Genomic DNA, 12,444 nt, shown 5'->3' on the forward strand with positions numbered 1-12,444 from the left:
CACTGTGCCTGGCATTTTGTATTTTAGTAGAGACGGGGTTTCACTATGTTGGCCAGGCTGGTCTCAAACTCCTGACCTCAAGTGATCCACCCGCCTTGGCCTCCCAAAGTGCTGGGATTACAGGCGTGAGCCACCTCGCCCAGCCTCTGGCCTCTTAATTATTGCTATTTTTAGTAGAGATACAGGTTCACCATGTTGGCCAGGCTGGTCTCGAACTCCTGACCTCAAGTGATCTGCCTGCCTTGGCCTCCCAAAGTGTTGGGATTATAGGGATTAGCCACCACACATGGCCAAATTAGTAAGTTTAGTTATAACCCATAGTACTAGTTCTATGAATTTTTTTTAGGTTACTATTGTTTGGTGAAGTCAATGAATCAAATGGCTCATAATTAAGTGACAGAAAGGTGCTAGTAAAATGGTTTGGTTATGCCAGGCATAACCAAAATGGTTCATCTCTGTAAATCCCAGCACTTTGGGAGGCTGAGACAGGAAGATCTCCTGAACCCAAGAGTTTGAGACCAGCCTGGACAATATGGTAAAACCCCATCTCTACAAAAAATACAAAAATTGGCTGGGTGTAATGGCGTGTCCCTGTAGTACCAGCTATTTGGGAAGCTGAGGTGGGAGGATCACCTGGGTCTCAGGATGTTAAGGCTGCAGTAAGTCGTAATTGAGCCACTGCACTCCAGCTTGGGCGGCAGACCAAGACCCTGTCTCAAAGAAGAGAAAAAAAAAAAGGTTTCTGTCTCAAAGAGAAAAAAAAAAAGTTTGGACGGTTAGCTGTATTTTGGGGCGTTAACTATATTTGTTACCTATTATAATTTTAGCTCCCCAATAGGGTCAGTTTATCTTTATGTCATTATAGCAAATATCAGAAGTGTAGATTTTTACAGTGACTTCACAGATGGTAGGTTTAATGAATGGGTGAAGAAGGAATGAGGCCACGCGCTATGGCTCATGCCTGTAATCCCAATACTCTGGGAGGCCAAGGTGTGAGGACTCCTGGGCTTGAGCCCAGGGGTTTGAGGCTGCAGTGAACTAGGATTGTGCCATTGCACTTCAGTCTCAAGACTCGGCCTTAAAAAAAAAAAAAAAAAGAAGGAATGAGAAGTAGAGAATATCAAATTCTTAAATATGTGAGAGTGACAAAGGATAAATGGATAATATAAAGTTACAAAGCAAGACTCAAAATGAGAGAAAGTAGGGGAATTAAGCAATAATTAATATATTCATGAGACAGGAAAAGGACCAAGGTAGAAAAGCTGGACAAATAATTAAGGACCACCATACTCACCCAACACCTCTCCTCATTTTACTGAAGAGCTAGTGGCAGAGCTGGGAATATATGACCTAGGAGCTGCCAGTTGCTCTGATTCTAACTTCTTGGAAAAAGCCAGTCTGAGAGAATGAACAAATGGACAGAAGCAAAAAGGGAGAGTATGTGGCCCTGGGTCTAGTTTCTCTTGACGCCAGCCCCACACTGGCCTACAAACACAGCCTAGATAAATGGGGCCTTTTTGGTACAGAAGGCTTAGGTTGGGTTCTGTAAGTTGGAACCAAAAGAATTCCACTGATGGGGGTGGAAAGACGAATAGCTAGCAATACTCCCTCATACAACGGGTTAGTAAATGCAAGCAGAAAGGGCTAACTTGCCTATGGTTGCAAGGTTACAGAGTTACATTCTAGACCTTCCGATTTCCAGCTGCTCTTTCTTAGTCTCAAACTAGGGCTTCAGAAATGATATTTTATTTTTTTTACTGTCTATATTGCCTACAGTAAACATTTAGCTCATAAGAAGAATTACTTTAAAAAGGGAAGAAAATTAGAGATATTCTCATATTTGTATCAGTCAAGAGACATTTTAAAATCTAATAAAACAGATTAAAGCCTTGAAAGTTAAAAGGCCAATTTCAATGACAGTTCTTTTAAGAGAATTAGAATTCACTCAGCGGTAAACATCTGCAAAATTAATAATCTAGGAGCAGATTTAAGATGATCATTTTTTAGCATGTTTCTTCACGCATTTCAAAAATGGTCATACCTTTGTGATGAATGGTGTTATGAAAACAAAAAATACATCATAGAGGAGGAGAAGGCCTAGAAGTATCACACATGACTGTTGAAGAAAGAAACAAAATTAAAGATCAGTCTTCCTAAATAGAAATTAAGGCATTAAATTATTTTTCAAGTCCAAATAAAGACATGAATATACATTTAAATATTATTTTTAAAAAGATATCTTATGGTTAATACTATGTATAGTTTTATTATTCTACATATTAAAATGCTTATCTTCTTTATCTTGTTTTTTAAAAAAATCACTGAACCAAAGAAATGTGCTGGGTTGGGCATGGTGGCTCACGCCTGTAATCCTAGCACTTTGGGAGGCTGAGGTGGGGCGGATCACGAGGTCAAGAGTTCGAGACCAGCTTGGCCAACATGGTGAAACCCCCATCTCTACTAAGAATACGAAAATTAGCCAGGCGTGGTGGCGCGTGCCTATAACCCCAGCTACTCAGGAGGCTGAGGCAGGAGAATCACTTGAACCTGGGAGGCAGAGGTTGCAGTGAGCTGAGATCCTGCCACTGCACTCCAGCCTAGGTGACAGAGTGAGACTCTGTCTTGGGGGGGGGGGAAAAAAAAAAAAAAAAGAAAGAAAAAAAAAAAGAAATGTGCTTCTCTGATATTTAGTCATGTTAAAGATTTTATGAATTTGGCATATTACATGAATGATTAAAAATATTTTAGGCAGGCCGGGCACAGTGGCTTATAATTACACCTGTAATCCCAGCACTTTGGGAGGCCCAGGTGGGCAGATCATTTGAGGTCAGGAGTTCAAAACCAGCCTGGCCAACATGGTGAAACCCTGTCTCTACTAAAAATACAAAAATTAGCAGGGCTTGGTGGTGGGCGCCTGTAACCCTAGCTACTTGGGAGGCTGAGGCAGGAGAATCGCTTGAGCTCAGGAGGCAGAGGCTGCAGTGAGCCAAGATTGCACCACTGCACTCCAGCCTGGGAGACTGAGCGAGACTCTATCTCAAAAACAAACAAATAAATAAATAAAAATATTTTAGGCAGGGTGCAGCGGCTCATGCCTGTAATCCCAGCACTTTGGGAGGCTAAGTCAGGAGGACTGCTTGTGGACAGCAGTTTGAGAACAGCTTGGGTAGCATAGCAAGACCCCCATCTCTACAAAAACAAACAAACAAAATTTAGCTAAAATAAAGTGTACACATGGATAAGAGTGAGGAATAACAGGCACTGGATACTCAGCATGGTGGAAGGGTTAGAAGGGGTGAGGGATGAGAAATTACTTAATGGGGACAATGCACATTAGTCGAGTGATGGTTATACTATAAGCCCACATTTCATCACTACCCAATATATCCATGTAACAAAACTACACTCGAACCCCTTAAATTTATACAAATAAAAGAAACAAAAGAAAAACAACAACAACAACAATAGTTTAGCTAGCAAATCAGTGGTTGACTGGGCCTGGGGATTAGGACTGATTGCAAAGGCCACGGTAGAGCTTTTGGAAGAGATGAGAAATGTTCTACAACTTCACTGGCATAGTGGTTACAAAGTTACACATTCGTAAAATTTCCATAAACAGTACACCAAAAATTGGTGCATTTAACTGTAGGTAAATTATGCCTTAATAAAGTTGTCTTTTAAAAATTTATTTTAACTAGCAAAGTAGTATTGTATACATTACCTTGAAGTTGGGCAACTTCAGTGTTTTAATTAAATTCAGACAGAAAGCAATCCCCAAGATATCCTGTAAAATCCAAGCCCACCTAAAATCGAAAGATATTACTCTATTGCTTTATCAATGTTTAGATGAAGCTTTTCAAAAGACATAGATCACTGAGGTAATATCATTTAATTGCTATGATTTGACTATTCCATTTTTTTTTTTTTGAGACAGAGTCTCACGCTGTCACCCAGGCTGGAGTGCAGTGGTGTGATCTTGGCTCACTGCAACCTTTGCCTCCTGGGTTCAAGCGATTTTCGTGTCTCAGCTTCCCAAGTAGCTGGGACTACAGGCATGCACGCCACCATGCCTGGCTGATTTCTGACTATTCAATTATTAAACAGCAAGCATAACAACAAAACCCCTCATATATTCATATTTGGTAATTTTACTGTCCCAGTAGAATCATGAATATTATTATACTAAGAAAAAGTTGAAAAGGCTACCTCAGAAGAACATGTATCAGACATAAGTGCATTAACACATGTCTCGTTCTAGAAAACAGCTGTTAACAAAAGAATTTCAGTGTTAACACAGATCCAAATAGCTTGAACATAAAGAAAACAAGTTATGCAACTTACTCCATCAGAAATTGACATGAGTAATTATCCATTGATTATCCTACCTGAAGCTGTATAAAGCTGTATGAGCTTTGTTTCCCAAATTTTAGGCCATTAAATCCTTTCAATCTCAATAATTTTATTAATAAAACATTAATATAAATTTAAGTATATATTTTCTTCTGGTTATCTTCCTGCAAATAAACAGATATCTCTATATTTGCTTATATCCCCCTCTTTCTTGCATAAAAGACAGCATACTCTATATATTTTTTTGCACTTCACTTTTTTCACTTAAAGAAATACAAATATCAAATCAAAGTGGATTAAAGACTTACATCTAAGACCTGAAACTGTGAAACTACTTGATGAAAACACTGGGGAAATGCTCCAGGACATTGGTCTTGGCAAAGATTTCTTGAGTAAGACTTCAAAAGCACAGACAACAAAAACAAAAATGGACAAATGGAATCACATCAAGCTAAAAGGTTTTGCATGGCAAAGGAAAAATCAAGAAAGTGAAGAGACAACCCACAGAATGAAAGAAAATATCTGCAAACCACCCATCTGACAAGCTATTAATAACCAGAATATATAAGGAGCTCAAACAAGTCGATAGAAAAAAAACCAAATAATCCAATTAAAAATAGGACAAAATATCTAAATAGACATTTCTCCAAAGACATACAAATGACCAACAGATACATGAAAAAATGCTCAGCATCTCCAATCAGATGAAATCTGATTGCAATTAGAGAAATGTAAATCAAAACTACGAGATATCATCTCACCCCAGAATGCTGGCAAGGATGTGGGAAAAGGGGAAACCTTGTACACTGTTGGTGGGAATGTAAATTACCACAGCCACTATGAAGAACAGTATGGAAATTCCTCAGAAAACCAAAAACAGAACTACCATATGATCCAGCAACCCCACCACTGGATATACATGCAAAAGAAAGGAACTCAGTATCAAAGAGATATCTGAACTCTCACATTTATTGTAGCACTATTCACAATAGCCAAGATATGGAATCAACCTAAGTGTTCATCAATGGATAGAGGAAATATTATACATATACATACATATATATATATAAAATTATACAAATACACACAATGGAATATTATTCAGCCACAAAAAATAATGAAGCCTTGTCATTTGCAAAGACATGGATGGAAGTGGAAGATGTTAAGTGGAAGTAGATGGAAGTGGATGGAAGTGGATGTTAAGTGAAATAAGCCAAGCACAGAAACACAAATATTGCATGTTCTCATTCATAGGGGGAGCTAAAATTAAGAAAATAAAAATTTGAACTCATGGAGATAGTAGAATGATGGTACCAGAGGCTAAAAAAAGGTAGAGAGTGGGGGTGATAAAGTGAAGATGGTTAATGGGTGCAAAAATATACTTAAATACAATAAATAAGATCTAGTGTTTGGTAGCACAATTAGGTGACACAGTTAATAACTTCTTGTATATTGTAAAAATAACTAAAAGAGTGAAATTGGAATGTTCCCAATCAAAGAAATGACAAAGGCTTGAGGTGATGGATCCCACAATGACTCTGATGTGATCATTACACATTGTATGCCTGTATCAAAACATCACATGTAGCCCATAAATATATATAGTTATGTTCCCATCATAATTAAAAAATAAAACTTTAAAAAGTATAGATTGTGCTCCTTTTTGTACTTTATATATCATAGAGTATATTCTCTCTCTCTCTCCTTTTTTTTTTTTTGAGACAGAGTTGCACTCTAGTTCCCCAGGCTGGAGTGCAATAGCGTGATCTCGGCTCACTGCAACCTCTGTCTCTCGGGTTCAAGTGATTCTCTTGCCTCAGCCACACCCAGCTAATTCTGTGTTTTAGTAGAGACGGGGTTTCTCCATGTTGGTCAGGCTAGTCTCGAACTCCTGACCACAGGTGATCCGCCCACCTCGCCCTCCCAAAGTGCTGGGATTACAGGCATGAACCACCATGCCCAAGTATGTTCTCTTTTGTATCTACTTTCACTTAGCATTACGTTTGAGATTCATTCACACTTGTGTATGTGGTATAAGGCTTACTTATTGGTGAATAGTATTTCATTGTGTAAATATAACATAATGTATTCACCCATTCAAAGTTTGATGGACATTTTGATTGTTTCTATACTCTCTCTCTCTGTCTCTTTTCTCTCTCTCCTGGAACACCCTGCATATCAATTCATAGAGATCTTCATTGTTCAGAGCTGCATTGCACTCTATTGTGTGGCTATACCAAAATTAAGTGTGTGTGTATATATATATATAAATATACACACATACATATATATACACACACATATACACACACACACACACACACACACACACATACATATATATATATTTTTGAGATGGAGTTTCACTCTTGTTGCCCAGGCTGGAGTGTAATGGCGTGATCTCGGCTCACTGCAACCTCCACTCACTGCAACCTCTGCCTCCCAGGTTCAAGCAATTCTCCTGCCTCAGCCTCCTGAGTAGCTGGGATTACAGGCATGCGCCACCACGCCCGGCTAATTTTTTGTATTTTTAGTAGAGACGGGGTTTCTCCATTTTGGTCAGGCTGGTCTCGAACTCCCAACCTCAGGTGATCTGCCTGCCTTGACCTCCCGAAGTGCTGGGATTACAGATGTGAAATTAAGTATATTTTTAAAGTCTATTTCAGTGTATGTGTTGAAATCATAATTCATATTTCCTTCTCTATATGAGTTCAAGTGCATTAACATAAGATCTGCTTATTTAAGAAGTAGTTCATTACAAGACTGGTGTTCTGGCATAGAAGCAAAAAAGTTCCATAATAATCACAATAAGTATCAGGCCAACATAGGAAACAATTCATCTTTAATCTAAAAGCAAATACATTGAGTATTCATACCTGTCTTCATTTCGAAACACAGCCCAAACAACAGCTACTGCTATGCACAGTCCAGAGAGAAAAATAAGTCTCACTTCTATGCTTTTGCCACGACACGCAATCCTAAAAAATGGATTGAAATACTTAACACTGCAGATGAAGTACAAAGTTCACTTGATATAAGAAGTAGCAAATGTTAACCATAATCATAAAAAGTGACTGAAATACCAATTTTAAAAGTCTTGATTTTACATAAAACAAATGAGACATAATAAAATGTTTATCAGTCCAATATAATTTTCTGTGATGATGAAAATGTACTATATCTGTGCTGTCCAATATAGTAGCTACTAGTCACATGTGGCTATTGAGCACCTGAAATATGGCTAATAAGAATGAAAAACTCAATTTTTAATTTTATTTAAATTTAAATTTAAACACCTATAGGTCCAATGTATATCAGACTATATAGGTTTCAAATAATACTCCTATTTTGTATTGTTTTAAATTATAAACACCAACATTATAAAACTTCCTGTAAGAGATACATACGTGCATTGTCCATATGGTATCTTATGAATTAGTGCAGCAAGACAGTTGTACAGACTCATTGCTGATGCTATGCAGAAAATTGCTATCATAACATAAACTAGAAAAAAACAAAACACTAAATTACATGAGAACAGAAGGAAAGGTGATAAGAAAATATTTATACAAGCAATATTAATTCTTTAGTTTTCTTTATTGAATCATACTTCCAACGAAGTTACTATACGATGACCTGAATTACTTACTAAGCTGAAATTTAGATCGTGAGTTTTTTTGCTTGTTTGTTTGTTTGTTTTTTCTGAGAGTCTTGCTCTGTCACCCAGTTGCCCAGGTGGGAGTGCAGTGGTGTGATCTCTGCTCTCACTGCAATCTTTGCCTCCTGGGCTTAAGTGTTTCTCGTGCCTCAGCCTCCCAAATAGCTGGGATTACAGGTATGTGCCACCATACCCAGCCAATTTTTATAGTTTTAGTAGAGACGGGGTTTTGCCATGTTAGTGAGGCTGGTCTCAAAGTCCTGACCTCAGGTGATGTGCCTGCCTCGGCCTCCCAAAATGCTGGGATTATAGCCGTGAGCCACTGCACCCAGCCGTCTCCTTTTTAAATAGCAATGAATTTAAGGAAATCTCTCACCAAAAACTAAAATATGCTTTCAGGTAAAGTAGAGGGCTCTCTTTTTTCTATCAATGACTACTATAAACTGAGAGTTGATAACATAAATTAATCTGAAGGAGTATTAAATTAATAAAAGCACTTGTTTGATGCCAACATACTACAAATATCATCCTAGTACTTGCTCTCTCAGCAACAGGTTAAAATGAGTGATATTAACAAAATGAGTTCTTTTTTTTTGAGATGGGGTCTCACTGTGTTGCCCAGGCTGGAGTGCAATGGGGCAATCTTGGCTCACAGCAACTTTCGCCACCCAGGGTCAAGCGATTCTCCTGTCTCAGCCCCTTGAGTAGCTGGAACTACAGGCACGCACCACCACGCCCAGCTAATTTTTGTATTTTTAGTAGAGACGGGGTTTCACCATGTTGGCCAGGCTGGTCTTGAACCCCTGACCTCAAGTGATCTGCTTGCTTTGGCCTCCCAAAGTGCTGGGATTACAGGCGAGAGCCACCGCACCTGGCCAGAATGACTTCTTTTTAATTAAAAAATACATGTCATAAGCTGGGTACAGTGGCTTACACCTGTAATCCCAGCACTATAGGAGGCCGAGGCAGGTGGATCTCCTGAGGTCAGGACTTTGAGATCAGCCTGGACAACATGGTGAAACCCTGTTTCTACTAAAAATACAAAAATTACCTGGGGTGGTGCCAGACAACTGTAATCCCAGCTACTCGGGAAGCTGAGGCAAGAGAATCACCCATCTCAAATAAATAAATAAATAAATAAATAAATAAATAAATAAATAAAATACAAATATTAGCCGGGCATGATAGGACGCGTCTGTAGTCCCACAACGCCCGGCCCATAGGTCTAGTTTTTAAACTGCTGTCATAGGACAAGAGAAACTGAACAAAAACGGAATGAGGTCAGGTGTGGTAACTCACACCTGTAATCCTAGCACTTTGAGAGGCCGAGGCCGTTGGATCACTTGAGGTCAGGAGTTTGAGACCAGCCTGGTCAATACAGTGAAACCCCATCTCTACTAAAAATACAAAAATTAGCCAGGCATGGTGGCACACACCTGTAATCCCAGCTACCTGGGAGACTGAGGCAGGAGAATCGTTTGAACCTAGGAGGCAGAGGTTGCAGTAAGCCGAGATTACGCCACTGCACTCCAGCCTGGGTGACAGAGCAAGACTCTGTTTCAAAAAAAAAAAAAAAGCTGAATGAAACAATCCTAGGCCCTAATTTTCTAGTCCAGAAATTTATGCTAATGCTATACACATAAGCATAGTAGCCTTTGGTGGTTCTTACAAAGGCTTTTTGCTAGTTCTTATCAGGTATACTCCTTTTTCCCTAGTCTTCCTTCTCTTTGTGCTGTATACTGTCCAGGGATGGCAAATTTTCATTCTGTTAGGCCATTAATAAGACTGTTGAGGAGATGGACAAGCCATTATAGTTCCTACTCCCACTGTCTTCAAGGAAAAAAAGGACTAGTTACTCTCTAGACCACAGGAAGTACCTGTGTGACTTCAGATATAATATGATCCTGTTTATGTAAGTAACATAAAATTCAAGCAATAAAACATTTTGATTTGCAAATTGACAAAAGATAAACTACACTTTGGGAGTAAGTAGAGGCAATACATCAGTAATTTGAATAATCTTCTATTTCATGTAACTAAATATAGCCACCAAGAACTCCTTAATCCACTGCTTAGATACTGAGCTATATCATTCTTCATCTACAGAGAGGAAAACTTAGGGACCATGGCAATTATTTCAACTCATCCATGAAGAAGTGTTCTTATCTGAAAACATAACATACTTTTTTTTTTTTTTGAAATGGAGTTTCGCTCTTGTTGCCTAGGCTGGAGTGCAATGGCGCAATGTCAGCTCACCGCAACCTCCGCCTCCCAGGTTCAAGCGAGTCTCCTGCCTCAGCCTCGCGAGTAGCTGGGATTACAGGCATGCACCACTACGCCCCGCTAATTTCTGTATTTTTAGAAGCGACAAGGTTTCTCCATGTTGGTCAGGCTGGTCTAAAACTCCCAACCTCAGGTGATTCACCTACCTTGGCCTCCCAAAGTGTTGGGATTACAGGCGTGAGCCACTGCTCCTGGCACCTAGTGTATTTCTAATCTGAATATTTATATCTCAGAGTAACAGAGACCTAACACTGATAATTAAAAAAATAATAATATTAACCAAATTATTCAGATAAGTTCTCCAGGTAGAATGGCTTAAAGGAAAAGATAAATCTAGTATTAGTCAGTGAGACAATTTAAAAAATTATTATTAACCAAATTATTCACATAAGTTTTCCAGGTAGAATGGCTTAAAGGAAAAGAGAAATCTAGTAATAGTCGGTGAAAAGAATGCATGTTAACAGTAACAAACATAAAATATGACTTCTTACCCAACCATTTGTAGAAGAAATAAAGTAAGACTATCATAACACAGCAGATGACCACAAATATGACAACTGTAAGAGGACTGAAAGTTAGATACTCTTCCTTCTTTTTCCTCATTTCTCTATCTTCAGTTGTCACTGCTTTCAAGTTTTCCCTGTACAAACACACAGGAACTTTAGCAAATCTTAGCCAAGTACAGTTATTTAAAAAATCTCTCTCTAACACCAATTTCAATGTGTTTCTGAAGAAAGCAATGTATTTTTATTACAAATATTTTATTTATTATTTTTTAAGATATCTTGTTATGCCTTGCAAGTAATGTACTTTAAAAACTGTACCCTAAAAAGAAAATATGTAATCTAGAAAGTAAAACCTCTTAAATGCTACCCTCCAGAGATGATCACTAACTTTTGAAACATTTTTTTCTGCAGGCAAAATTGTTGAAAGAGATGACATTTATTATATAAACAAATTAATACTTGTGGATGTTTATATTACCTAATTTGAAAATTATATTGACATAATAAATTTCAAACTAAAACCAAAGCTTCTTACAAACTTACTATTATCAACTTACAGACAGTAAAGTACTTCCAAAAATTAGCTTCCCTTTTTTTGAGACAAAGAGTCTTGCTCTATTGCCAAGGTTGGAGTACAGTTGGCGCGATCTCTGCTCACTGAAACCTCTGCCTCCCGGGTTCAAGCAATTCTCTTGCCTCAGCCTCCTGAGTAGCAGGGACTAGAGGCACATGCTGCTAGGCCAGGCTAATTTTTTGTATTTTAGTAGAGACGGGGTTTAACCGTGTTGCCCTGGCTGGTCTCAAATTCCTGAGCTCAGGCAACTCATCCACCTTGGCCTCCCAAAGTGCTGGGATTACAGGCGTGAGCCACCGCACCTGGCCGCTTTTCTTAAATGCAAATGCTAAATTCTCCTCTCAATCAACTTAGCATTTACTATATGCCTAGTCTATGCTCATCAATGTATTATAAAGGACTCAAAAGAAATTCAAGGCATAACTTTGTCCTACCTTTATTTAAGATAACAAAATATTGTCTCAACACTTGCTAGGCCACAGAGCTAATAACAGAGACAGAAGTCGAAGAGGAAAAGAACTGCAACTGTTGTTTGCTGGGCAATCTCTTGTCAACCTTATAGCCTCCTCCTAGTTATATGCAACCTACGACACATTATTAATACTACTTCTGAATACTTTTCAACAACTCTGTTCTAAACTCTGTTCCCTCCTGTGCAAATCCTGGCCCTGCTTATTAGGTCTGGGCTCAACACAAAATTTTGGTTAAAAAAGTTTATTTCTGGCCGGGCGCGGTGGCTCAAGCCTGTAATCCTGGCACTTTGGGAGGCCGAGACGGGCGGATCACGAGGTCGGGAGATTGAGATCATCCTGGCTAACATGGTGAAACCCCATCTCTACTAAAAAATACAAAAAACTAGCCGGGCGCAGTGGCGGGCGCCTGTAGTCCCAGCTACTCAGGAGGCTGAGGCAGGAGAATGGCGTAAACCCAGGAGGCGGAGCTTGCAGTGAGCTGAGATCCGGCCACTGCCCTCCAGCCTGGGCGACACAGCGAGACTCCGTCTCAAAAAAAAAAAAAGAAAAAAAAAAGTTTATTTCTTTTAATATATTTTTAAAAATTAAAAAAAAAAAAAA

At 38.8% G+C, this 12,444-nt stretch overlaps 1 protein-coding gene across 1 annotated transcript in view; it reads right to left on the reverse strand.

Moving 5' to 3' along the window:
• Positions 1 to 12,444, reverse strand: part of SPPL2A (signal peptide peptidase like 2A) — a 61,841-nt gene that overhangs the window by 22,905 nt on the left and 26,492 nt on the right. Inside the window, exons 4-8 of the mRNA XM_017896172.1 lie at positions 10,783 to 10,931; positions 7,758 to 7,854; positions 7,227 to 7,328; positions 3,722 to 3,803; positions 2,042 to 2,116 (exon numbers count right to left, since the gene is read on the reverse strand). Of these exons, the coding sequence (XP_017751661.1) occupies positions 2,042 to 2,116; positions 3,722 to 3,803; positions 7,227 to 7,328; positions 7,758 to 7,854; positions 10,783 to 10,931 (505 nt within the window). The remainder of the gene's footprint in view (positions 1 to 2,041; positions 2,117 to 3,721; positions 3,804 to 7,226; positions 7,329 to 7,757; positions 7,855 to 10,782; positions 10,932 to 12,444) is intronic.

The sequence above is a fragment of the Rhinopithecus bieti genome, unplaced genomic scaffold (genome assembly GCF_001698545.2).
Source record: "Rhinopithecus bieti isolate Rb0 unplaced genomic scaffold, ASM169854v2 scaffold_27781, whole genome shotgun sequence".
In the NCBI taxonomy this organism is placed as follows: domain Eukaryota; kingdom Metazoa; phylum Chordata; class Mammalia; order Primates; family Cercopithecidae; genus Rhinopithecus; species Rhinopithecus bieti.